General features: G+C 51.5%; 10 protein-coding genes across 10 annotated transcripts; 7 read left to right on the top strand and 3 right to left on the bottom strand.

Annotated features, from left to right (window-relative positions):
* Nucleotides 1–29: 29 nt before the first annotated feature.
* On the top strand, nucleotides 30–1742 carry PV10_08366 (uncharacterized protein; the record flags this gene model as incomplete). Its single annotated transcript, XM_016373371.1, has 1 exon — nucleotides 30–1742. One exon carries the CDS (start codon nucleotides 30–32, stop codon nucleotides 1740–1742), a length of 1713 nt encoding a protein of 570 aa, XP_016220282.1.
* Nucleotides 1743–2383: 641 nt separating this feature from the next.
* Nucleotides 2384–3826, top strand: PV10_08365 (uncharacterized protein; the record flags this gene model as incomplete). Its single annotated transcript, XM_016373370.1, has 1 exon — nucleotides 2384–3826. The coding sequence occupies one exon, from the start codon at nucleotides 2384–2386 to the stop codon at nucleotides 3824–3826; it is 1443 nt and encodes a 480-aa protein (XP_016220281.1).
* A 623-nt stretch (nucleotides 3827–4449) lies between these two features.
* PV10_08364 (uncharacterized protein) lies at nucleotides 4450–6182 on the top strand. The gene is made up of 4 exons (XM_016373369.1): nucleotides 4450–4806; nucleotides 4866–5128; nucleotides 5267–5354; nucleotides 5406–6182. The coding sequence occupies exons 1-4, from the start codon at nucleotides 4741–4743 to the stop codon at nucleotides 5631–5633; spliced, it is 645 nt and encodes a 214-aa protein (XP_016220280.1). The 5' UTR covers nucleotides 4450–4740; the 3' UTR covers nucleotides 5634–6182.
* Nucleotides 6183–7426: 1244 nt separating this feature from the next.
* PV10_08363 (E3 ubiquitin-protein ligase RSP5) lies at nucleotides 7427–11284 on the top strand. The gene is made up of 9 exons (XM_016373368.1): nucleotides 7427–7863; nucleotides 7924–7946; nucleotides 8009–8047; nucleotides 8100–8205; nucleotides 8259–8392; nucleotides 8440–9613; nucleotides 9662–10093; nucleotides 10142–10537; nucleotides 10592–11284. The coding sequence occupies exons 1-9, from the start codon at nucleotides 7841–7843 to the stop codon at nucleotides 10689–10691; spliced, it is 2427 nt and encodes an 808-aa protein (XP_016220279.1). The 5' UTR covers nucleotides 7427–7840; the 3' UTR covers nucleotides 10692–11284.
* Nucleotides 11285–11768: 484 nt separating this feature from the next.
* On the top strand, nucleotides 11769–13378 carry PV10_08362 (uncharacterized protein). Its single transcript, XM_016373367.1, has 4 exons — nucleotides 11769–12272; nucleotides 12382–12713; nucleotides 12835–13056; nucleotides 13137–13378. The coding sequence occupies exons 1-4, from the start codon at nucleotides 12104–12106 to the stop codon at nucleotides 13287–13289; spliced, it is 876 nt and encodes a 291-aa protein (XP_016220278.1). The 5' UTR covers nucleotides 11769–12103; the 3' UTR covers nucleotides 13290–13378.
* PV10_08361 (uncharacterized protein) lies at nucleotides 12270–13771 on the bottom strand (the record flags this gene model as incomplete). Its single annotated transcript, XM_016373366.1, has 1 exon — nucleotides 12270–13771. The coding sequence occupies one exon, from the start codon at nucleotides 13769–13771 to the stop codon at nucleotides 13373–13375; it is 399 nt and encodes a 132-aa protein (XP_016220277.1). The 3' UTR covers nucleotides 12270–13372.
* Nucleotides 13772–14440: 669 nt separating this feature from the next.
* PV10_08360 (uncharacterized protein) lies at nucleotides 14441–15001 on the bottom strand (the record flags this gene model as incomplete). Its single annotated transcript, XM_016373365.1, has 1 exon — nucleotides 14441–15001. The coding sequence occupies one exon, from the start codon at nucleotides 14999–15001 to the stop codon at nucleotides 14441–14443; it is 561 nt and encodes a 186-aa protein (XP_016220276.1).
* A 556-nt stretch (nucleotides 15002–15557) lies between these two features.
* On the bottom strand, nucleotides 15558–16928 carry PV10_08359 (uncharacterized protein). The gene is made up of 2 exons (XM_016373364.1): nucleotides 16450–16928; nucleotides 15558–16379 (listed from the first exon to the last, which is right to left on the bottom strand). Exons 1-2 carry the CDS (start codon nucleotides 16859–16861, stop codon nucleotides 16135–16137), a joined length of 657 nt encoding a protein of 218 aa, XP_016220275.1. The 5' UTR covers nucleotides 16862–16928; the 3' UTR covers nucleotides 15558–16134.
* Nucleotides 16929–17900: 972 nt separating this feature from the next.
* Nucleotides 17901–21447, top strand: PV10_08358 (uncharacterized protein). The gene has a single exon (XM_016373363.1). The coding sequence runs from the start codon at nucleotides 18345–18347 to the stop codon at nucleotides 21192–21194; it is 2850 nt and encodes a 949-aa protein (XP_016220274.1). The 5' UTR covers nucleotides 17901–18344; the 3' UTR covers nucleotides 21195–21447.
* A 1936-nt stretch (nucleotides 21448–23383) lies between these two features.
* Nucleotides 23384–24764, top strand: PV10_08357 (uncharacterized protein; the record flags this gene model as incomplete). The annotated part of the gene is made up of 2 exons (XM_016373362.1): nucleotides 23384–24408; nucleotides 24455–24764. The coding sequence occupies 2 exons, from the start codon at nucleotides 23384–23386 to the stop codon at nucleotides 24519–24521; spliced, it is 1092 nt and encodes a 363-aa protein (XP_016220273.1). The 3' UTR covers nucleotides 24522–24764.
* Between the last annotated feature and the right edge of the window lie 702 nt (nucleotides 24765–25466).

Below are 25466 nucleotides of genomic sequence, written 5' to 3'. Positions count from 1 at the left end.
ACGTGTTATCGTCAAGACCACGCTAGCTCATGTGTGGTATCTTCTTTTCTCTGAATCGAGGCAGTCCACTCAAACCTACCGACCAAGCTCTTGATGCTCTCAAGTCTCGTGGACCTGACAGTTTACAGTCTCTGGAGCTCATTGTCCCGGTGTCAGAATCCCAGGATTTCCATCTCACTTTTGCTTCCTCGGTGCTCGCACTTCGAGGGGGGCATGTCCAAGAACAACCGCTGGTAGATCCAGCTTCAGGGTCTGTCCTGTGTTGGAACGGCGAGGCGTGGAAGATTGATGGTCAGACGGTCCAAGGCAACGACTCTACTCAGGTGCTGCAACTTCTTGTCAAAGCCTCAAACTCCCAGTCTCCGCAGATTCAAGGCGCCAAGGCCATTGCGGAAGCTCTCAACAAGATCGATGGACCTTTTGCGTTTGTCTTCTGGGAGGCCCGCACTTCAACAATCTACTATGGCCGAGACAGGCTCGGTCGTCGTTCCCTTCTCCTTCACCAATCTACATCTACACCAGATCAACTAATAATTTCTAGCACTGCCTTCTCCCCAATCACCTTGTCATCCAGCGAGGTCTCCACCACTTCAATCCGCTGTTTGTCACTCTCGTCCGGCAGAATAGTCCAAGCCACATCCGGGTGGCAAGCCCCCTTGCCTCAGATCAACAAAGACACACATCCAGTCGAGCCTCTTGCGGCATTGCCCATCCGAAGGAGTGTGGAGCAAACCGAACTGCACCTAAAACAGGCCATCCGTTTACGAGTCAATGACATCCCCGACCACTCACATGCCCATCTGGACTCGATGTCTGCGAAGGTCGCTGTCCTTTTCTCAGGTGGCCTAGATTGTACCCTGCTCGCCCGGCTTGCGCACGATGTACTGCCCCCGGGAGAGCCAATTGATCTGTTGAACGTAGCCTTTGAAAATCCCCGTTCCTTGGCCGCCAGGAAAGATCACCTTTCCTCGCCTTATGAGTCATGCCCTGACCGCCTCACGGGACGATCAACGTTCCAGGAGCTTCAAGAAATTTGCCCTGGGCGGTTATGGAGGTTTGTTGCCATCGATATCCCATATGCGGAGAGCCTGGCTCATCAGCCCACGATCATTGATCTGATGTATCCCCACCACACAGAGATGGACCTCTCGATCGCAATGGCCTTGTACTTTGCTGCAAGGGGGCAAGGTGAGGCGGTCGCTACCTCTGTTGGTTCTGATACCCAGAAAATACCCTACACATCCACCGCCAGAGTCCTGTTATCAGGCCTTGGTGCAGATGAATTGTTTGCTGGATACGCTAGGCACGCTGCCGCATTCACGCGTGGCGGATTTGAGGCTTTGGCGGATGAATTAGAACTTGACTTTGTTCGCATTGGTTCCCGCAATCTAGGACGTGATGACAGGGTCATGAGTCATTGGGGTAAGGAAGTACGCTACCCATTTCTGGATGAGGACTTTGTCCGTCACAGTCTCGGACTTCCCGTGTGGGAAAAGTCAGGGTTTCGGACTGGGAGGCCGATTCCAAAACACTATGACGAATCAAGGAGAGCGAGTGTAGCTGCAGATCTTGAGCCTGGAAAGCTTCTCCTCAGACTTGTCATGTGGGATCAAGGTATGAAGCTTACCGCATCGGAGAGGAAAAGAGCCATACAATTTGGAGCCAAAACGGCTAAAATGAAGATTGGAATGGGTCGAGCGAAAGGGACTGATCTCTTGGATCCTTTGGCCCCAATACAGTGAGATGGTTGGAATGGGAGCCACTGTCGAGTATTTAACTCTGGATCATTGATGCAGCGATGATGACGGATGTTTCAGCGGTCTGTCTTTGACGATCCTGGGATATCTACAGATACTTCTGAGGCACATGGTTGACGTGCTGGATGTGGCATCTTTCCAAAGATGTAACTACAACCGCCGAACCTGCCAGTGAAGTGCAAAGGCAAGTCTGAGCTGCTACTATTATAAACAAATGGCCTGGAGGGAGGACCGATCTTTGTGCCACTGGCCTACCACTCGCTATGGATTGCTTGACTATACTTAAACTTCAAGCAAGCCGACGCTTCTTCCCCCGGGCGCCGCCCGGAGAGCTCTTGTTACTGGGTATCATCTGCCCAGACTCCGATCGGAGAAGTGCGACTATCGGCCCACGGACCCGAATTCCCCTCCTCACACCCATAACGGGACGCTTCAGAGTCATAATTATTATTACTATTCTTCCATCTAGAATTTCGAAAACGTGGGGATCTGTTGATCGTTTGACGCTAATGATCAAAGGGCGTGCAGGAAATCGCCAGCCTCTACTTTCATGTCGACATGGCAGCTATGCATGAATTCTCATTGAATTGTATTCTGCTGCTCGATAGTCAATACACCTGAAAACGATGGATATTGTCTCTTCGCCTGCTGTTCAACTTGTTGCTTCCAACACCGACAATGAAACACATGGTGAGGTAGGACTGTTAGTCGAAGAACAAACGAGTAAAATCCCGCCAGTCGATGAACCAAAACCACCGTCAGCCACGCACAATGGTGATCTCGAATCCCGGTTAAACATTGACCGCCGTTCCATCGACGTTGAGGACCCGTTGGACCAAGTGGCATCCGATGACTTCCCCGAAGGAGGCCTGCAGGCATGGCTCGTTCTGCTCGGGTCATTTCTATGCCTCTACGCCTCCTTTGGCTTCATGGTTTCGATAGGCACGATCCAAGAATACCTGCACTCGAATCAGCTTTCCCACTACACAGCTCGAGACGTCGGTTGGATCCCCTCGGTCTTTGTCTACCTCTCACTCGGCCTGGGCATTTGGGTCGGTCCTCTCTTTGATCGGTACGGACCACGATGGATTGCCTTGCTCGGTAGCATCAGTTATATCATCATGATGTTCCTTCTGGCGGAATGTCGGCTTTACTGGCACTTTCTCCTATGCCTGGGTTTCTTGGGGGGTATTGGAGGAGCCACGTTGTGCACAACAGGATTGGCAGTGGTCAGCCACTGGTTCAAACGGCGTCGTGGAATGGCACACGGACTGGCCATGGTTGGATCTTCTTTTGGTGGCACCACTATCCCTCTTGTCCTTCGGTCGACGTTACCTCGCTATGGCTACGCTTGGTCCATCCGCATCTTAGGATTTGTGTTCCTGGCATGTCTAGCCACGGCCAATGTCTTGATGAAACCAAGGCTTCCTCCTTCACAAGAGGCAAAGACACGAAGACTCATCTCTCTGGGTCTGTTCGGTGATTTGAGGTTCACCTTTCTGACCATTTCCGTGTTTGGCTTTGAAATCGTCTTGTTCGGAGCACTAGGTATACTTCCAACCTACGCCAACTATGGTGACAACTACCCAGAGGCGACTGGCTTCTATGTGATAGCGGTCATGAATGCGGTATCTTGCTTTGGCCGGATTCTCCCAGGGTATATCTCGGACAAGATTGGGCGATTCAATACTCTTCTCATCATGATTGTTTTCACCCTTATCGTCATGCTGGTCCTGTGGCTCCCATTTGGTCACACCAGTCTGGCGGCTCTCTACGTCTTCACAGCCTTGTTCGGGTTCGGTACGGGAAGCTGGATGGCACTAACACCTGCTTGCATCGGTCAACTTTGCCAGGCTGACCAATTTGGCCGCTATTATGGAACTCTATATTTCATCGCCAGTCTAGCGACTTTGATTGGTGTCCCCATCAGTGGTGAGCTTGTACAGGCTGTTAGTCCACAGATGCTGGTGGCATTCATGTGTGCCGTGCTTGGCTTGTCCATGGTGACATTCGTCTTGAGTCGATGGGCTTGTCTGGGTTGGAAATGGGACTGGCGGTCCAAGGTTTAGCTGAGACAGGAGGTGCTGAGGTGAGGGCAATGGGGAGCTGGTGTGAACTTGAAGATTCTGTATCTTTTCTGTTAGCGGCATAATCGGAGTTAGCATGGTCATGAGAAGACAGGAGAGATGGTTAGCATTTGTTGGCGGTTGGCGCTTCCAATAATCATCGTCATTGAATATCTGGACTGTGTGGTTGGAATCAATACAGCTTAGGTCAGCATTGCATGCGGTAGCCCAGTCACTTGAAAATTCTCGGCAGTCTGGGGAACATCTTGGCAGGCACCGCAGGCACGAGGCACGAGGGCACGCCAGGCAGAGCAGGCAACAGCTCCTCATGGGGCTCTAACCACAGTAGGTTCCTAGATTAAGTAAAGTACCTGGCAAGTGGTGTGTTCTTAGGAGACACCAGGCGACTTTGGCGGTCTTTCAGGGAACTTTGAGTCTGTTCTAAGCACACATCGTAGCGGGAACTGGCCTAATAACTGGCTTAATTAAAATATTTGGCCCTAATTAGCGTCCTAATTCTGTAGTACCTGTCCGCAGGGCCGAACATCACGCAGTCCGTCTTAGTCATCCACTAAGAGCCAGGCCATCCCATCAGTCCATGTCAACATCAGCTTTTGGCTGCAATTCCAACAAGGGCCATCGTCATCACCAACCAGCGACTTGAGTTTCAAAATATTTCACTCTCTCTCACCTCAACCAACGTTTCCCATTTCTACCTTCTGTCTTCATTGCCAATTTCCCACATCACCCCAGCACCGCTTACATTCAATCTTCTCAACGTCGGCCTGAGCCCGCATTTCCTAAGTTTCGACTTGTAGCCTCGAGCAAATCCCTGGTACACACAACTACCATCTAATCTTTCACAACCCCTCGAACCTAATCTACCGAGTCGTCCAATTCGAGTCCACACGATCGAGATGCCTGAAGATGCTGAAGTCAAGGACGACCGTCGCGATGACAAGGAGGAAGTCGCTGATGAAGAGGTGAGCAACATCAATATCTGATTGGGTTCACCCTTGATTCTGACAAAGTTGCTGTACAGGAAGAGATCGCAGCCATGAAGCGTCGTGTAGCCGAGATGGAATCTGAAGCTGCCAAGTTACGGGAGATGCAGAGTTCGCTCGATCCGCACGCCGAAGGAGTGCAACGCGAAGACCGAGAAGATGTCGACGCGCGCAGCATTTTCGTGGGCAATGTCGACTACGCTGCTACTCCCGAAGAGATCCAGGCACATTTTGCCAGTGGCCCAGGCAGCATCAACCGAGTCACAATCTTACTGGACAAGTTTACTGGTCATCCAAAGGGGTGGGTTTGAAAAAATTCCTGCGTACATGCATTACACATTATTTTCCCACCTCAAGAGCCGGATTCATTGAATTTTAAAAATCACATCTTTTCATGCTACCTGGCAAGAGATGGATGGCTAATTGGCATTTCGCGCAGGTATGCTTATGTGGAGTTTTCAGACGCTGGGTTGGTGGCTCCGGCACTCATTCTTAATGAGAGTGTTTTCCATGGCCGCAACCTCAAGGTAGGAGACCATACTCGCTGACCCAAGAGCTCTGCTAACATGATACATCAGGTCGTCCCCAAGCGAACCAATCTTCCTGGAATGACTAGAGGTCGCGGAAGAGGTGGTCCCCGTGGCGCAGGCCGAGGCGGATATCCTGGAGGTGGTCGAGGAGGTTATGGAGGTGGTGGCTACGGCGGTGGCAGCTCATATGGCGGTAGCGGATTCGGAAGTCCTCGAGGAGCGCCAAGAGGAGGTAGTAGCTTTCGAGGTCGAGGTCGCGGTTATGCACCTTACTAAGGGACGGTGAAGCTGATGTCTATTCAGCCTGCGACACAATTGCAAGCGACTGTGATGGCGGCCTCTATCAAGGGGTATAAGACCTACAGGTTAGCGCTACCATGACCCATGTGCTGTGCTACTGGGACACGACGTGTCGATGACAACCACCCATTGACGGGATCAAGGGAATGATCGTTTGCATAAGGACATCTCGCCGGAGCGGCCAGAGTGACTAGGAGATGGATGTTGGCAGACACCAGGAGTAGGCATGGGTTTAAGAATTTGCCAACGGGCATCTCTCCTCACGCGACCTCACGAGTTTATATGTGACTAGTAGCATGCATCCAAGAGGCCATGGAAAATATAGTCTTGTTGACCGCAATGAGATGTGATTAATATAGCGACAGACTTTCAAGACGCACTTCTCGATTTGGATCAGCCGAAAGGAATTCAATATCCGACACATGGGTTGTGTATGGGATACAGAGTGGCGACACATAAGTAATCAGGCAGAGCGGCTACCGAACTCCATGGATATTCGTTATCATAGTCGACTTAAGTACTACCCTATATCAGATCGTGTGTCCTCAAAGGCAAACTTGAGAGATTTTGATGAGATTCTGGGGTCAATTAGGCATTAGTCTGGGTATGATCTACCAACCATATAACCCTGTACCAACGACTTATAGATTAGTGTAGAACACAGTAAGATGGATGGTATTATCTGAACCTCACAGCCACCCACCATCAAAGGGGCAACTTATCACTCGTAGGCCTTTTGTGTTACTTTTTGAGGACTATTACAGCTCGATAAGAATCTCTAGGGTCTCTAGGGCCCACTGTTCTTTTCACTGACACCAAACTACCAAGCAAAAAAGGTTCCTCAATCATCGATTCCTCGCCACCCTGTTGCATTCCGTACCTATTGCGATTGGTAGTCTTATGCAATCATGACCGATCATGACTTCACACCCATTGGTCCCTCATACAACCACAACCGCCATACTGCGTGTTCGTTCCGCTTGCAAGCATGGATAGGTACTGAAATAGATCTGGGTTTTGATATGTGGATATCTTCTTGCGTGGTGCAAAATACACTCAGGTATGTTTGCATGCCACGCCACGTATCCCATTTCCGAGAGCAATGTGTAGCCAGTCCATCAAGATTGGCTGCCCGTGCTAAACAAGGAAACGACTACGATAAGCGTACGAGTAAATTGGGTTGGTTGGTCGTTGGTTCACTCGACTCGCCAACTTGTAAGAGCCCGACTCTCGGCTTCAAGGCAAGTGGACTGCGCCTCGTTTGTCTTGCCCCCCTCTCCCCAGGTCATGGAGTTGGTGTTTAGATTGCTCCGAAAATCATTGTACAAGTATGAATTAGACACCTGCCAGGACAATATTTCTCTCGTTTGTGGAACATGAGGGCCTGGTATGCAGACAGATGCTGGGCGTAGAGAAACCAAAGAGTTTCCCACATAGTCTGCTTAGTTGCAGAAGCAGAATAGAACATGAGCCATTAACTGGAACCATGAGGTTAGGACCCCCTCCACCTGGATAGGTGCCTAAGTCAACCAACTTTGATGCTGAACCAGCAGCTAAGACTGCGGATAGCCACCGTGAGTCAGGGTAACCATGCATTGACTCCACAAGGGCCGAAAGAACCCCTTTCGCCTTCTGCCGGTACCCATACAGCCACATCCGGGGGGAGCTGGAGCTGCCTCGAGACCCCCCCGACCATAGCCCTAGGTATTCGTAGGCGGACCCCGAGGACCACAACGGCACTCTAGGCATCCATCCCCCATGCAAACGCCCCTCTGTCGCCCCTCGGCCCTCGCCCTCGTCCTTGGGCTCTCAAACCATGCCTGCAGGTGCCAGTCCAAGTGTTACCGCAGCTGTAAAATGGCGAATACGACGAGACAAGCCACCTCCAGACTCACAGTGCAGAGAGAAAGACCGACTGACTGCATCGCCATCCATCGCTCGCCATCGCCAACATCCACCTTAGATTTCCAAGTTAACCCGTTCGTTACTCTACCATCTCTCTCATAACACTCAACCACATCGACTTTCCAACAGGCAGGGCCTTCTTCATCACTCTTCCTGCCGACAGTTTGTCCCTCTGAAGTTATTTCCAATTCTTCATCCCGTCTGCAGTCTACCCCGCCCACATCAGAGCTGCGCAAGCCTGACCTCACCCGCCGCTCTTACGCGGCTACCTGTTCAGCATGCCCGAGGGAAATCTGCCTGCGTATGTCTTCTTTGCCATGATCGCTTCATGTTCCAACGTTACTGACTATTTCTGTCACAGGGACCCCAATCTCCGAGTCACGAGTACGTAAATACCTTCAGTCTTCACTCGAGTCTGTTGTTCACCTTGTGCTGACCAAGAACAGTCATCGCTGCCGACGGGCTGTACAAAAGAGATGTCTTTCGTGAGTATCATCAATCATCACATTCCAAGGCCTCTTGACTCATATCTGTCAGGTTTCCCCGACCCTTTTGCCGTTGCGACCATTGGTGGTGAACAAACGCGGACCACCTCGGTCATACGAAAGACCTTGAACCCTTATTGGAACGAGGTCTTTGACATGTTAGCCATCCGATCCTTCCCACCTGCACACTTCAGCCTAACCTCCACCCTAGGAAAGTGACCGAGGACAGCATATTAGCCATACAAATCTTCGACCAGAAGAAATTCAAGAAGAAGGACCAGGGTTTCCTCGGTGTCATCAACATCAGAATTGGCGACGTTTTGGACCTAGACATGGGCGGAGACGGTAGGAATGAGCCTCAACCAAACAACTCACACACTAACTTGATGCAGAAATGCTGACCCGCGACCTGAAGAAGTCCACCGACAACCTCGTGGTCCACGGAAAACTGATTGTCAATCTTTCCACTAACCTCACCGCACCTCCTCCCACCCAACAGAACCGCCCCGCCCCAAGCACCGCCCCCAGTGTCAATGGATCGAGCTCATACCCCAGCAACACCAACGTCAACGCAAATATGCCAGTTCGTAGCAGAAGCCCTGTCCCACCACGTACGACCACGTCGGGTTCCGGGGAAGCCAGAGCAGCTCCCCTCACCGCAAATGGTTCGAGCTCGACCTTGCCTTCAGCCAACGGCACAGGTGCTGCAAGATCTGGCGGCTTCAGCTCGTTCGAAGATAGTCAAGGTCGACTACCCGCAGGCTGGGAACGCAGGGAGGATAATCTCGGCCGAACATACTACGTGGACCACAATACTCGAACCACCACCTGGACTCGACCATCCAACCACCTGAGCGAATCCGAACAGAGGACCCGTGTTGAGGCAAACATGCAAATCGAACGACAACGACACCAGAACCGCATGCTTCCAGAAGATCGCACAGGATCCAACTCGCCCAACCTCCAGGATTCTCGTGGAACATCTCCTTCGCAGCCAAACGCCGTTTCCATGATGGCAACGGGAGCCACCACCGCGGGCACTGGCGAGCTACCAGCTGGCTGGGAGCAAAGACACACTCCGGAGGGACGAGCTTACTTTGTCGATCACAACACTCGAACCACCACTTGGGTCGATCCCCGGCGCCAGCAATACATCCGGATGTACGGAAACAATCCGGCCGGCAACAACACCACGATTCAACAGCAACCCGTTTCACAGTTGGGTCCTCTGCCGAGCGGGTGGGAAATGCGACTTACCAACACTGCACGGGTCTATTTTGTCGATCACAACACGAAGACCACGACATGGGACGACCCCAGGCTGCCGTCCTCGCTTGATCAAGGCGTGCCTCAGTACAAACGTGATTTCAGGAGGAAGCTCATCTACTTCCGATCCCAACCCGCTTTACGCATTCTCTCGGGCCAGTGTCACATCAAGGTGCGCCGTGGAGCCATTTTCGAAGATTCGTATGCGGAGATCATGCGACAGAGCGCTACCGATCTCAAGAAGAGGTTGATGATCAAGTTTGATGGCGAAGACGGCCTTGACTATGGCGGTCTATCTCGGTAAGTGAAGCACACCGTCGATGAGTATGGCGGACTAACAGGTGGTAGTGAATTCTTCTTTTTGCTTTCGCACGAAATGTTCAATCCCTTTTACTGTTTGTTCGAATATTCGGCCCACGACAACTACACTCTCCAGATCAACCCTCACTCGGGCATCAACCCAGAACATCTCAACTACTTCAAGTTTATCGGGCGAGTGGTGGGCTTGGCTATCTTCCACCGTCGCTTCCTTGATTCGTTCTTTATTGGAGCATTCTACAAGATGATGCTGCGCAAGAAGGTTGCCATCAACGACATGGAAGGCGTGGACGAGGAGTACCACAAGAATCTGACGTGGACCTTGGATAATGACATCACCGATATCCTAGACCAGACCTTTTCCATTGAGGACGAACAATTTGGTGAGACCAAGACCATCGACTTGAAACCAGGTGGTCGAGACATTCCGGTGACGAACGAAAACAAGAGAGAATACGTCGAGTATGTCAAGACTTTCGATAATATGTTCACGTACTAACAAATGTGCAGGTTGGTGACGGAGTGGAAGATCCAGAAGCGTGTTGAAGAGCAATTCAATGCATTCATCACGGGGTTCAATGAGCTGATTCCGGCGGATCTGGTCAACGTGTTTGACGAGCGAGAACTTGAGCTCCTGATCGGCGGTATCGCCGACATTGACGTGGAAGACTGGAAGAAACACACGGATTACCGTGGTTACCAGGAACAGGACGAGGTGATTCAGCACTTCTGGAAGGTGATTCGGTCCTGGGACGCGGAACAAAAGAGTCGTCTACTCCAGTTCGCGACAGGTACATCGCGAATTCCAGTCAACGGATTCAAGGATCTGCAGGGCAGCGATGGCCCTCGGCGATTCACGATTGAGAAGGCAGGGGAGATTAATGCTCTGCCTAAGAGTCACACATGGTACGTTTTTGTTGAAGATGAGATGGAGGACGGTTATACTAACAGAGGTTTCAGTTTCAATCGACTTGATCTACCACCATACAAGAGCTATGATGTGCTCAACTCGAAGCTTTCAACGGCGGTTGAAGAAACACTCGGGTTTGGGCAGGAGTAAAGATGTTGATACAGACTCACATATTCGAAAGTGTTTAGTGCGATTTTGGCACGTGACTATTTATGCCACAGGGACGATGGCGGTATATGGTACCTTTGCACAGCATCATGGGGAGGCTGCCACTCGATGTCACGAGTCACGGTTGCTAGTCTCGGTATTGTTAGGTCGTGGAGACCACATTGTGGCAATGATCAAAGCTCAGCAACACTGGCATGGTGGAAGATGTTGGTACCATAGAGTGGGTTGAGTGGATGATTGGACGGTGGCAAGTCCAATGGACGTCCCGTCCCGTTGCCATACGGGAGCAAGCCTGTGTGTCGGTGTACAGCCGGGGGACGAGCATAGGGAGAAAAGAGAAAAGGTCGAGATGACAGGATCCTGTTGGAGACTGGTGATGGGGGTCGATGCAGCCGAGTCAAGGACGAAGAGGGTCGAGCGGTGCCCTCGAGGATGAAGCCTGGTTAGACACGATATGAAGTTGGTTTGGGACATGAAATGAAGTGGCGGGCGTTGAGGGATATTGCTAGGTAGGTCTTGTTTAGTACCTACCTTGAGACAGAGTAACCACCAATGGACTTTTTGAACCCAATAGAGCGTTTATTCTTGAAGGAGTGGGTTGTTGAATGATAGATTGACGGATATTGGGCCAATTCTATTGCTGGCCGAGGACAAAGCACGAACCGGTACACGACCACGTGGAGAGGAGCGTTCGTTGGAGTGTTGGCGAGTGTCTTTGGTGTAACACGGCACTCATTGCCCACCAGTCGAGTAAGATACGAGATTCGAGATTCGAGATTTCGAGATTCGGCGGACATTGACCCGGCGAGAGTAAGTGGTACTCCATAGTAGATGGTTTCGACGGGAAAAGACCTCGGCGTCATCGGCGTGACGTCCGATGAGAAGAATGAATACCCCGCGCCGTTACGAATGACGAAAGAATTTGTGTCTGTCCTCCAGGCTCCTCGGAACAAATCAGTAGAGAAAGATGCGGAGTGAGTTGATCATTATTGAATGACATTAAGGCGGAGGGGTAATTTTACAACATCTGGTCGGTACTACTTAGTGCTTCCTTGAGCTTGACACGATACAATTTGCTTCTCTTACTTGTGTACACATCTCATCTTCAGATCTTCATTCCTCTTTTCTTTGTCTTTTTGTATTCCTCTCTATCATTTCATTCCACTGTCAGATACCTGAGGTACCAGACACTCTGAAATCTATATTTCAAATACCTACGGGATCTACCGATATACATAGATTCGTGCGGGGAAGGGACGACTGATTATACTGTACGCCGGAGAAAGGAAAGAAGGGATCATTCCACTCACTCAATCACACACACAATCACTCACACACAATCCACACCAGCGTAGCGCAAGACACAAAATCTCATTCAACAACCTCAATTCAACATGGCCTCTACCATGAAAACAGCAAACTCCCTCCTCAAGGCCCTCAACACCGGCTCCGGCCTATCCTTTGGAGCATGGCAGATGTTACCAGGCACATACCTCTCTAGAACGATTGCTCGATCTGGCTTTGATTGGGTGTGTATCGATACAGAGCATGGAAATATTGCAGGTAAGTGTTTTTGATATCTATCTATCTATCCATCCATTTATCTTGTCTCCCCTAAAACCCATCCAAAATCAAATCCCTTCACTCACCCATCTCCCCTCCTCGCAAATAGATGCCGAAATGCATGAATCCGTGCACGCCGTATCCTCCGTTGGAGTTTCACCTATCGTTCGCATCGCCGCCAATGAAGGCTGGATGGTCAAACGCGCCCTGGACGCCGGCGCTCATGGAATCATCGTTCCCTTGCTTTACTCGGTCGAAGACGCCAAGAAACTGGTTCAATCTGCGAAATTCCCTCCTGTGGGAAAAAGAGGGTTTGGTAGTCCGTTTTCAATGGGGGCTTTCGACGTCAAGGGAAATTTGTCCGGTCTGGAGTATATGAATAATGCTAATGAACATCTCCTCACGATTGTCCAGATTGAGACCAAGGAGGCTTTGAACGTGGTGAGTGCCTAAGTATCTGATCAGTGTCTGTGGATGTGGCGTGTCATGGCTTCGCCAGCTACAATGCACTGCACAAAGGGCTTTGGCTGATGAAATCGTTTCTTGTTTTTTTGTTGTCTAGGTCGAAGAAATCGCAAGAGTCGACGGCATCGATGTCCTATTTGTCGGACCCTGGGATCTTGGTAACAATATCGGTCATCCCGTCAGAGGCGATTTCGATCCAGAATTGAAAGAAGCAATTAGTCGAGTGCGAAAGGCTGCCGCTGCTGCGGGTAAGAAGTCGGGCATTTATTGCCCTAATGGCGACTTTGCCAGGAGATATGCCGATGAGGGTTTCCAAATGGTGAGTTGATGCTCTAGCTGTGTCGCCTGCCACGTTGGTCGTCATGTCATCTTGTTCTAACCCAAACCCCCAATTTTCAGATCTCCGTCGTCAATGACATGACTGCCGTACCTGTCTTCATGGCCGAGTCACTGTCCAAGGCAAAAGGCACTTTCGGCCATGCTGCTGCACAGGCTGTCAAGGGTGCAGCATACGGTGCAGCAAATATCATCTCGGGACAGTCGAAGGTGTAGTAGATAGAAGGTTCCTCTTTTTTTTAGTCGGGTACAACCTTCAACATAGAATCCATTCATTCTTGGGTGTCGTCCATCCATCTTCACGACTTCCCCTCCACCACCTCCTCTCCCTCATCCATTCCCACCACATCCACCGCATCACGTACTTCCTCCGCCGTGAACCGATGAAATAACTTCTTCTTCGCCGAGTAAATGGTAGTTATCTCATTTGGCTTCAGATCTCGATCGATATGTAGGACCGGAACATCGAAATCGTAGATCTGTCGCCAATTCTGATTCTCTGGGGTCATGATGTCGACTTCGGAGTATTCTGTCCCTTTATGCTGCTGCTGCTGCTGCTGCTGCTGCTTTTGTTGCTGTTGTTGGAGTTTGAGATATTCGCCGACATTTGCCTTGGCCGTATCACATAATCCGCAATTCGAACGAGTGAACAATGTCAATCGAACCATAGGTCGGAAAAGTCTAAGTGTGGCGTGCATGGTGGAAGGTGTGCTTTTTGTACGGATGTCAAATAAAGAAAAGAGATCCTGGTCAAAGAGTACGCAAAAAGCTCCTAGTGATGACCTTTGAAGGTTGAGCTAGTAGGTAGGTAGGTAGGTAGGTAGGTAGGTAGGTAGGTAGGTAGGTAGGTAGGTAGCTTGTCACCTGGATCTTGTTGACCGGACAATGTATACCTAGGTACGTTGTATAGGATTTTGAAGTTTAATGATACTTGGTAAGGGTGAGGCAAGGTTGTCGAAATAAGGAGGTTCCTATTATTATTGTACGAATACTGGTACCTTATTTTATGTCGGTAAGAAGCTCTGAGTGATGTTCTCACACGTGACCTCTCCTCAACATCTCTCTAAACAGCCATAATTCAAACAATCTCTCCCTTTCTTCATCTCTCTCTCACCCTCTCGCCTCTCATCTTCTCTGCGACCAAGTCTCTCCCTACAATTATTGGCCATTGCCTCTCAAAAGTGGGATCGCACCGTCATCGACGTCATCAAACTCAATCCCAATCCCAGCCACGGTTGAGTTTGTCACTGACCCTCTGTTGAACGATGGAAGTCTGGCGGCCGACAGGTCCAACATGACCATTTCCGGTGCGACTGATGGATATCCAAGAGCGATTCAGCCCATTACCGTCAGTGTCAGTGTCAGAGTTAGCGACTGAAAGGACATTTCCGTTTCTTATTCTTGACAGGCACCGGTCTATCGTTCCAGGAAGCTGAAGCCGAAGCCGAGATTGAAGTCAATGGCAACGGTAACGGTAACGGCAACGGTGTGCTCGTGGGGATATCAATATCCATCCGATCTGGTCCGTCTACGGACGTGCTCATATCCATTCGATCTGGACCATGTACATCTTCAAAGTTCTTCCACCGTTCCAGAAAGACCATCGCCCCCTGTGGATCTCTCAAAACGGCAATTGGGTCGCATGAGATGAATTGAGCAACTAGTCGGGCAAACAGGTTCAGTATCTCCGTGTTTTGACTGGTGTTTTGATATGATTGTGCCACTCTCAGGATAGTTCCACGCACAATCCACTGGTCTGATGTCGCTGTGTAGTTGTCCATGTAGTGGGTGCAAAATCGCCGGAACCTAGCATCTTCGGGGGTTTCGGGCTGAGTGAGGTTGGAGGGGGGGTTGTTTGGGTTGGTGTTCATATTCATGTTGGTATTGCTATTGATATTGGTATCGGTGTTCTGTTGAGGAGGTGCCATCGTTGGAAGGTATCGAGGACCTTTGTTTGACTCTTGTGAGTAGGGATCGGGCTTCGATATGGTTTGGGTGCGCACTGTTGCACCGAACCCTGACACCGATGTGTATCTGGTGAGGAGGAAGGAGTGAGGAAAACGGTGGGAGATATCACAACAAGGCCCAGACACAAGCTTGGTTGTCGGTTGTCGATTGGATCGTGGAGAGCATCACGGCTGTCAGTCTTGTGAGTGGATAGTGAGCTCTTGGGGGACACAGCGAAAGGAAAGAAATGGGAGATATATATAGCTTGATGGAGGCTGGTCAGAAATGAATGTGTGACTGGTTGAATGAAACACGATAGGAAAGTGAAGCATTCACAGCTGTCCTCGTGGGGCCTCAAGATCAGTATTCACTTTTCCAGACATCACATTAGTCCATGTCACTCTTATGTTCACAAACAGATCAGTGGATGACTGGTCCAGGGTCGGAACCTCCGTGGCGGCCTCATTGAATAATGAAGAAGTCGATGGACACATGATATGTTGCTTGATATGTTGGTAATACATACTGCCATATATGAGCTATCATCATGAACATAGATGGGAGGTTCTCAGAGGATGAGACGTTTCTCTGTTGCAAGTATCGGCTAGCTATATGATCAGCAATCCTAGGACAAGTCCAACATAATCTGGATCCTATTTCCACATTCACAGCATCACCACTGACACTGGTCCTCGTAAAGGGCAGCCTATAAAGAAAGGGACTACCATTGTCAGGTCGAAATCGGGTCAAAGCCTCATCTGGTCCGGACAGAGGAGCAAGCAGAAGGCTGAGAACGATATCCTTCCTTCCTTTCGCTTGTCAGTCTCCTCTTCTACGCTGTTCCTGCTTGCCTGGCGGATCACGGCTCCACGTGGGTCAGAGGTAACTCTGGCGTAAAAGGAGCCAGGATTAGGAGTTTGGATGATGCGGCCAGTGTACTCGTAGGGCCTGTCATCGGTGTCGAACCATCTCAGCCTGAAGCCTAGCTCCAGACCAATGGTCTTAAATCCCTCTCTCTCACCATCGAGGGCCACATTGGGGTGGATGCTAAGAGTCTTGGTCAGGGAAGAAGACCGGAAATGTTGAGATCTGGCGCAGCTGCATGAGAAGAGGCTCAATACTTAGATTCTCGTATCATGCACAGATTGGACTGATTACCTTTGCCCCAGGGCGCAAGCTCCAAGGGCAAGGTATCTACTTCCTGAAATCCATATTTCTGGTAGAGTTTCTGAGCAACAGGAGTTGCCTCGACGTAGACAGGCATTGCCCTATCGTCGGCTCGCTCTAAGCCCCAGTCGAGGAGCTTTTTGGCGGCGCCGTGGTTTTGGTATTTCTGTGTGGTACCAAGAGCGGCAAGATCTGTATGCGTGCGGGGGAGTTGGTGAGGAAAGGGTTGCAAGAGGCACTGATTTGGGAGGGGTGAACCTACAAGCATACGGACGACCATGACCGATATGATTGGCCACAACTTCTTGCCGTTTCTTTTGGCTATTTTGCATAATCTTAGAGCCGGCGTCTTTGTTGGCGTCATTGGGAAATAGAAAGTCGCCATGCTGGAGGTCAGAATCCTCCTGGTTCGGGGTGATGGGTGGGCAAAAGTGCCAGACGGCGAAGCTGATTACCTCGCCCTCCATGGCTTCTTTGACGATCATGAGATGGGCTGTGAGGTCATTGTCCATCTCGTTCTCGTATGACCGGACCAGGTGAGTGAGGCAGGAAAGAGTTGGGCCATTTGGAAAGACGGTGGAAAACCCTGGGTCTGAAGCACACGCAGCGAACTGAACTCGAGCGACGGCTTCTAGATCGGATGGAGAAGCAGGTAGAAGGACAAGAGCAGGCATCTATGGGTCTGGAATGGGCGCAAGTTTCTGGTGCCGAAGACGTCGTTGTAGTGGTGGCGAGGATGAGATGAAAGAAGTTGAGATATGGAAGGACAGACACGTGAAGTGAACGACGAGCTCACGTGGATTCAAATCATGTGACATGGCATGAAACTTGGACTGTGTTCGGTGATGCCTGCCTCGTGTGACAGCCCTCATGCAAGTGTTCTTTCCAGATTGCATATCAGTGGATCACCCTGGCCACACGTGATGATATTACACTGCGAAGGGGGCAATCTAAGTACATGATTCAATCGCTTGAGTGACAAGCACTTGATTCCAGTGCTGGCGGGCGGTTTTATAAAACAATAATGTGTCCGCTAGGTATATTCGGGCTGTTATGTGGTCCAAAAGGCCAGGGGAGGGAAGGCCCTCGGCCCAGGGACGGGGCTACCGGGCCATGACGAACCCGAGATGGCGCCCGCAAAATCCATGGTCCAGGGCCTTAAAGCCTAATTATCTCTCCGCACAGGCTTTCCCATTTGAGGGATTCAGCCCTCAGCGAGACCCCTATAGGCATGCAGGAAAGACTATGGAGGCTGAATTTTTAGGCAAGGTCGTGCCTATCGGTCCCTCTCGTGCCCTCCTCCTGATCAATACAGGCCATGGGGCCCTCTGTTGAGGACTTTTTGTAGCAAACATTGCCTACTGTACAGACTTATTTCGACATTCTTATCAGAGGACACCACCATGTCTAGGACCATTCAAGGTACCACGAACGCATGAAGTCAAGGTTGAACCTGCATTGACATGTCAGTTCATCTCTGACAAGGCGCTGATCGGCAGACATTTGGCCCTGGTACTGGTGGTTAATTTTTTGGCATACTTTCTCCACCGAAATCAAAACGGCGATCCCTTGCAAAACTGCAAGGAACCGACCGCCAGACCAGACCAACTTGAGCTTACGGGCCCAGCACATCCTGGCTTCAATCCAGGAAATCCCACGCCTCGAGGTCTTGGATCACCCACTTGATCTCTTTGGCCCACCACTGCCCGTCATCTCTGCCAGCTCGCTTCTCCAGTGCCAGGCTCTGGAGTCTGGAGGGTGTCCTCCCTGCCCTGCCATTGCGGCTCCCAGCACCAAAGCACCATCGCCTGTTTTGACTCGATTCTCTCAATTCTCCCACCGTCTGCACGTCTCGAATTTGTCCCCGTCTCCTCCACCCACCTCACGACCGCAACCACGATTCATACCCGCTTCTTACGACGCCTCGATCCAGATCTGACCCAAGAACAATCCATTATATCCTGCGCAAAGACCCGTCCGATTGACACACACAATCTCAGGTCCGTGCGACCTTTCGTCCTGGCATGACATCCGTTGGCTCTGTGCACGGGGCCATTGGCTAACGCCTGTGACACCATATTGAAAAAGTCCACACGTCAATCAATCTTGGAGATTCTACAACTCCATCGCCCGATCGGGCTTTGACCATCTATTCCCATGGCTGGGTTTGCGCATGCCCACCAACACACCCACCCTCCTCCCTACGGCTACGATGCCCCTCCATCTCCAACTCTCACAAACCCGGACATGATCCTGCCATACAATCCCTTTCTTTCTACCAGTCCGGTGCCTCTCCCATCCTCTCCCACCCTGCATGTTATATCATCTCCTCCCCCGCGGCCAGACTCGGCCGTGTCGCTGAGCTCCGCTCAAGGCGACCCAGAACTTCCTCTCGAGTTTGGAGTCGCTACGCCAGTTCGCCTGCCCCTTCGATCCGTCCCGCCCCTCAACACAGATTTCAATAACTACGAACACGGAGCCCCTCTGAGCGACATTGGAGAAGAGGCGACTCCAGTCTCAACGAAGAGTATGATCAGCTACACCTCCACCGTGCCAGACCCCCCGTCTCCCACCCCCGCCGCCCGCACCCCTGTCCTGACGGATCGACCGAGAACACTCTCCTCGTCGAGCAGCGGGTCCGATGTTGGCGACTGGGAAGACTTCGACACCTCCAGGATCATGAATGGACGGTTGGCCGCCGATGTCGCCAAAGCAGAAGAGGAGGATGCCGACGCGAATCCCAGTAAACGGAATAGCGCCATCACCACGACTGCCGAAGACGACATGGTGTTGCTCAACGAACGTGCAGAGAGGATTCTCGAGCATGCGAGGGAGAGACTGGTGAGCATGGAGGACAATTTGACCAAGGCGCGCCATAGCATTCTCATGTCACCCCGATCATCCCCCAACATGAACGACGTTCACCAACCTGCTGGAGGGCTATATCGCTCCATCTCACTGGCGGGGATCAACAACCGAAAGTCTCGATCTCTGTATCCCTTGGTCAGGATCAATTCGGTAACCCACTCGAGAGGTGGCAGCGACTCCACTCCCAACACTGCGCTGAAACGTTTGTCCATTATTCCAGAGAGATCGGCAAGCGCCTTGGAATATGGACGACGGCAAGAACCACCACACCAGTACCAGCATAACCCGCAGCAGCGGTTGTATCAGGAGCATTCTCCATCATCCCGCTTGGTCGGCAATTCTCCAGCAAGCAGCAGTCGGACTTTCAACTCTCCACTCCGGACGCTGAAGGAAGCCGACGCCACCCCAGATACACCGAGCAGCTCCAACACTTCGCCAGAAAACTTCCATCCACGCGGTCTTGGTATCAACACCCTCGCAGCCGGCTCCAAAGAGAACATATCCATGGTGACCAGCAGCCCGACGACCGCTATTGCCCGCTCTCCGTCAGCTACCTCGAGTCGATCGACCAAGGAGATTCGTGAGCAAATGACAGGTCTTCGAGCAAGAATTAGTGATCTCAAGGAGAAGGCTCAAGCTGATGGTGCATGGAGACGTAGTATCCAGAGTGCCCGGACTCCAAGTCCATTCACCAATTCTCAGAGCCCCGAACAATGGTACACCGGCTCTCCAGAGTACAAGGCGGCAAAGAGCCCCATAAATACAGATGCCGGTGTGGGGTGGAGTCCGACTCGACATCAGAGAGACAATTCAGATTCCAAAGTCCCTCCGTTGACTCCACAGGCGCAGACGTATCTTAATGTTGAGCAGCCGACAACCAACAACTCTCGGCTGCTCAGTGAGGCCAGGACCGATAAGAATACCCCTAGCTTCCACAAGTCTATCCCCTTGGCCGACCTCACTGCGGTCAACCCACACTCGGTGATCCAAGAGTCGCATTACGAGGATGCCGCGCAGCAATTGGACGACGATGATGCCATTGCCGCTTCGGAGGAGGAACAGATCTACCTGAATGAGGTGCTTCAGGAAAGCCTTGAAGAAATCGAGCCCGAAGTGCCCGAAGTGCCGGATCACTTGCTCAACGATGGCGCCGCTGAGCGACACGAGGATAGATTGGATGCTTTTGATTATGAAAACATGTTTCTCCACAGCGCCATGGGCAATTACAGTGGAACGGGGACGCGAAGCCTGACCCCCAGCGAAAGTGACGGGAGCAGCGTTGTCACGACACGAATGTATCAAAACACGCCCTCAGATGATGGCGAGGATGACGGTGACGAGACTGCGGTAGATATCAGGGATGATCAGGCATCTACACCTGTTCAGGAGTTGTTCCCTCAGTCGGTAGTGGTGGGTCAGTCGCCACTGCATCTTACTGCCCCTCCCAAACCGTGGATGAAGAGCCTACGAAGCAACAGTATGGACTCGCTATCCACACAGGCGACATTTGCCACGGCCGCGGAGGACGATGCAGTGGATGCCCGTGCCGGCGCAGGTGAGGGCGAGGATAGCGACGACGAGACTCCTGACGAGATTCTGCAATGGGGCAATGGGGCCGGGACAGGGTTTCCGCAACCGCCTGTCAGTCCACGTCGGGATCGGGCGACGTCAAACTGGCCCATACCCACTCTTGCTGAGCGAAGTCAACCAGATCAAGACGACTCTCCGCAGAAAGCGGCCACAACGCGGTCGGTCTTGGCCAATGGGAATCCCACTCCACCATGGTTGTCGCCACAAGCCAGCTTTCCGGCTGACCACGGACCGCCAGAGACGCAGCAGCACCACCCGCCAGGAGGGTTGACGAGCGAACCGCCTGTGGATCATCCTGCCAACACCGAGATCTTGATGGAGAGTCTGATCAAACTGGCCGACCCCGATTTCGGTACCAGGGACATGCAAGGACCGATGCGCTTCTCTGAGGTCGATAAAGACCTCGTTCTGGATCTTCTCCGTGCGGTTGGAGGGGTCTGTAATAATATATTGAAGGCGGAACGCAAACAGGAGGTTCGGACCGTCAAGGTATTGAGACGACGACTGGACGAATCGAGGAAGCTGCTAGAGGGGCCAGGGGAAGACTAATGGAGGAGGATGGGGGCGAATCCAGACTGTCGGGTCGGATTGACGTGATGTTTACGAGAGGCGCCCATCATCGAGTGCGATATTTCCGGGATGGGAAGGCTACGGCTTGAACTCGGGCTTGAGCCCCAGAAGACAGTGAGATGTTGATGTGGACCAGGTGAGAAGACATGTCTTGGATTTGAATGTTGATATTGAGGTATATACCCAACGGTGTGTCTTTTGTGGCCAACTCATGATACGGTTTGATTATGCTTCTTTCTCGATCCATTTGACAGGCGGCCAAGTCGCCAGTGTGTAACAACGCGCTTATCCGGCCTCTGACGCGGAGCGGCGGACAGAGGGGCGAGATCCCTGGGCGCGCTGAGGCTGAGTTGGAGGGCGTGAAAGATGGACTGATGGTGGGTCATGTAGGAAGCAGCCGCCATCGGCGGAGGGAGCAGAGATGGGTCCACATATCGGTCATCGTGCTATGCGACTCATCCTTGCAAACTGCACAATTGACCAATAAAGTCTGGCCACCGAGGACGCGGGAGGTGAATGGCGAGTCGACGTTGGTGCGAGATACGAGGCTGATCCTGGCCATTAAGGTCCTGGGTCAAGTTTCTCAAATCTGAGATCAGATTTCTTGGCAATCACGACCAGGGTCAGTCTCTGGGGGAAGGCAGGTGCCAGTCAACTTGGGGGAAGGAACTACCCATCACGACAACGACAACTGATAACAACACGGATGGCAACCGCGCCCACCAGGCCCACCAGGGGCGGACCTTCCTCAGGCTCAACCAGCCGACCAACGACCAACGACCAACGACCATCGATCATCAACTGCAACTTGTAGCCAGCCTCTTGAACCTCTGTCACCACCAACGTCCAACTGGCTCTTCTTTTGCCCATGAACCTGTGTGGAAATTCGCAAAGCCAGTCACTCTTGCTGCCTAGTGGCTTGACACTTGGGCTCCCGCGCGTGCCACTACTGGAAGCTGCTTCGGTCATGCAACCTGAAGTCCGCACTGCAGTTGTATGTTCAGACGGCCGTCAACGATGATTCAAGCCTACAACGAGAGAGAGCAGCCTACCAATATGACCCGGATGGTCATAACAACACTTCTCCCATCGTCGAAAGGCATGGTGAACTGGCGCTAGCAAGCCATCAATTTTGAGTTCACCTCACTCATCAATGCTGCCCATCCACTAACCCACTGTACCTCCAGAATATAGGCCACCCCAACGCCTGGCACTGAGGTTTGACAGTGGCGTGCCCCTAAGCAGAATCAGGAGACCAGATGACCGCCCCTGTGGTGACGTGCATATGATCGATCCTGGCGCGCTCTCTCTCTCGAACCAGCCAGGAAGCCATTAGCTGCTCAGGCCAACATATTGGGCTATTCAAATCCGCCTCATGTCCACATTGGTCATGACTAAATAGACCCCTGCTCACCATTGCTTGCTCCAACCCCAGGTTGGTCTAACCTTCGATTCTTGACCAACCGATCACCCAACATCTCGCTTCCCCTCCTCGCTCCACCACCTCAGATCTACCCATACATGGCCATTTGGCGTGAGGAAAGCTCCATTCTGCTGAGTGTTCGGTTGTCATGCTGGAAGGAGGCGTCTTATTTGGCCAATCGCTTCTGGAACAAGATCGAGATGCTGTCTGTTTTGTGAGCAGACGGAATATCAAATCTCGAAGTGGCAAGTCCACAGTGGAACATGTTGGTACAAGCTAGGTCTGCATCTACTTCTGGCTGGCTGGCCCAGGGTTGTGCGCGTATGGTTTGATTCCTTAAATACTCTCATCCTCCTTGTTAGATACTTCTCTCTCTCGTCACCGTTCTGTCAACTGTAGGTGGAATACTGGTTTTAAATTGCTACCACACGTGCTTGGACAGTTATCACATCTTGCATTGATTGTTCACATCCAACGGCGGCACCTTGTTTTGCAGCATCTTCAGCAAAACACACGTGGTCAGATTCTCGGCCCTCAAAGCAGAGCCAGACGATTGACCGACCAAGAGAGGCGAGGCTTCTCAATCAGGGGAACGATGGAGAAACACAAGATATACCCTCAAGGCAACATACTTCCCCCGATATCAGACCTCCTGAGGACCGTGCCTTCTAGGCCGGCTTTTCTCTACCCACGGGACTCAGAAAGAACACAGTCCACCTTACCTAATTCACTCATTCTCATGACCATGCCCCAACATGACAGCGTTCCACATTATGCTGGAAGAAGATCCCCTTGGCGGGACATGGATCTGCCAGATGGAAGAAGCGACCACTCCTTCACCGGGAGCCTCTCTTCAGTGGCCTATTCCATCACCGCCCCCGCCTCGATATCTTCTAGTGCAGGTGAGGAAGACTCAGACGGCTTTGCATTACTTAAAATTCTTCTCCGAGAGGATCGTCCCGACATGGACGCCGTTAGGCAATGCATCTCCGACATCCTGGACGACAACGTCAGACCAGCCCATAATCAGGGATGGTACCGCCCTTGCAGCCCTGATAACCAATTTGCTGCCGAATTAGAACCATGGATCCGAGGTCAAAGCATGAATGAACTAGTTGAAACATATTACAAACGAGACCCCAACCGAGCGACTTATGGTGAGCGGGTGACAATTCCGCGTCGCATCGGGACCAAGGACAAGTCTCAAAGTCCGGAGATGAGCATTGGCATGTCTGAGGAGGAACTGAAAAAGGACCTGGTCAAGCCTGTACCCGTGCCCGGGGTCAGGAGAGAAAAGACTCATGCAGAGAAGGAGCAGGAAAGACGAACCCATCATCGGGAACTCCAAAAGGAAGGGGATTTTAGATCTCCTGATATTGTTGTGGTGTGTGGCATCGAACATGCAGATAAAATGAAGGAGACCAACACGCAACGAGCAAAGGGTCCCGGGAAATACGAGCAACTCTGTATGGCCATTCTCTCTCAAGAACTCGGCGGTCGAGTGGTACAGTCAGAGCATGACGGGCGACTTAGGGCCGAGCGGATTGTGTGGATGCTGCTCGACTGGATGCTTCGCCAGACATTGTCCAGGCCAGGGGGCAACCATTGCGGGCCATTTGCCCGTCTGCGTGAGCACCAGCCGACCGAAAGGAACATCGATCAACCTGCCCGTAAACGAGGACCTGATGAGCTCGAGGAAGAGAAGGTATACAATTGGCGAGATGTGCATCTGGAGAGCGACAGTGACAGCTCGACTGGGTCGCGGAAACGGTACAGAAGCTTGCATCATCCGCATCCTACGCCACCCCTCTTACAGAGCCTTCCCCCGTCGCCAGCAACAAGTTCAGAGTCGATGCAACCGCGGATTTTTCTTGGTGGATTGATGTCAAGTCACGATAGGCACCGGCTTCTGCATCCCTGATGACTCCCGTGAACACGCCCAACCAAAACGGCAATAACTGTACAACACACATGGCCAGCTAACGACGACCAACATTCGACATATTTCGGGATCCCGGGTGTAAAATCAAGCAGAACCAGATTATATTTGACGACATTCTTGCAACTGTACTATTACTTTGGCCATTTTTGGACGAGGCAGGTTTGCTTTCAGATCAAATGTCGAGAAGACCCTAAAAGCGGTACTATGGGAGCTAAAAGCACAAGAGACGAGCATTGGATACTGCTGGTCATGATTTGACAATTCACATTTGCTGTTTGAGAATCAGAAAAAGTCCATCGAGGTATCTGGGCTTATCCCTCCACAGAGAGGCGTGAATGTATGAAAAAGGGGGCATGTTGGCGAGGATGGTTGCACAAGCGTGTTAATGATCTGCCGTATTAAAAGTCGAGGTCTACGGAGGAGGATACTCGCGAATGTGCAGTAGTGGGAACTGGAATACGAGTACTCCGTGATTGCCTCCTGCACTCTAGCACTCTAGGTCCCTCTAGGCATCCTTATTTTAACCAGTAGTGCCTAAATCAAATGATATTACAGTAGTATGGAGTTGTCCAAATTGGACCTCCCGCGCCCTGGGCGCCCTGCCCCAGTAATCCGACTTTGAGCAATTCAGGGATTGAGCTCCTACGGCTTTTCCCACCAAGGATCGAGAGGTTTGGAGGATTATCATTGGATGCTGACTTGAACAATTCCAATTGCCACCTATGGTGTGCTTGCTGGTTTACAGGGCTACAGGGTTCCAGGGCTCTAATAATTACCTAAGTAATTGAACTTCTCCCAGTGGCCCCCCGCCCCCCAAAGACTCAGAGTCCAAGACTCTCGGGAGGCGACTTAGAGCCCGACTCAGGATGCACAGTCACCTAAAAGT

Source organism: Exophiala mesophila (genome assembly GCF_000836275.1).
Source record: "Exophiala mesophila strain CBS 40295 unplaced genomic scaffold supercont1.6, whole genome shotgun sequence".
NCBI lineage: Eukaryota > Fungi > Ascomycota > Eurotiomycetes > Chaetothyriales > Herpotrichiellaceae > Exophiala > Exophiala mesophila.
The sequence above is the reverse complement of the archived record's forward strand: the minus strand, read 5'-3'. Positions and strand labels throughout refer to the sequence as shown.

Excerpts from the sequence above, each read along its gene's own strand:
- PV10_08364 (XM_016373369.1), top strand. The coding sequence starts at position 4,741 with ATGCCTGAAGATGCTGAAGTCAAGGACGACCGTCGCGATGACAAGGAG. Across the intron at positions 5,129-5,266 it reads TTTACTGGTCATCCAAAGGG|GTATGCTTATGTGGAGTTTT; the intron begins GTGGGTTTGAAA and ends CATTTCGCGCAG. Across the intron at positions 5,355-5,405 it reads TCCATGGCCGCAACCTCAAG|GTCGTCCCCAAGCGAACCAA; the intron begins GTAGGAGACCAT and ends ATGATACATCAG.
- PV10_08363 (XM_016373368.1), top strand. The coding sequence starts at position 7,841 with ATGCCCGAGGGAAATCTGCCTGC. Across the intron at positions 7,864-7,923 it reads CCCGAGGGAAATCTGCCTGC|GGACCCCAATCTCCGAGTCA; the intron begins GTATGTCTTCTT and ends TTTCTGTCACAG. Across the intron at positions 7,947-8,008 it reads CCCCAATCTCCGAGTCACGA|TCATCGCTGCCGACGGGCTG; the intron begins GTACGTAAATAC and ends GACCAAGAACAG.
- PV10_08362 (XM_016373367.1), top strand. The coding sequence starts at position 12,104 with ATGGCCTCTACCATGAAAACAGCAAACTCCCTCCTCAAGGCCCTCAAC. Across the intron at positions 12,714-12,834 it reads CCAAGGAGGCTTTGAACGTG|GTCGAAGAAATCGCAAGAGT; the intron begins GTGAGTGCCTAA and ends TTTGTTGTCTAG. Across the intron at positions 13,057-13,136 it reads CCGATGAGGGTTTCCAAATG|ATCTCCGTCGTCAATGACAT; the intron begins GTGAGTTGATGC and ends CCCAATTTTCAG.
- PV10_08359 (XM_016373364.1), bottom strand. The coding sequence starts at position 16,861 with ATGCCTGCTCTTGTCCTTCTACCTGCTTCTCCATCCGATCTAGAAGCC. Across the intron at positions 16,380-16,449 it reads TCATGGTCGTCCGTATGCTT|ATCTTGCCGCTCTTGGTACC; the intron begins GTAGGTTCACCC and ends GCACGCATACAG.
- PV10_08358 (XM_016373363.1), top strand. The coding sequence starts at position 18,345 with ATGGCTGGGTTTGCGCATGCCCACCAACACACCCACCCTCCTCCCTAC.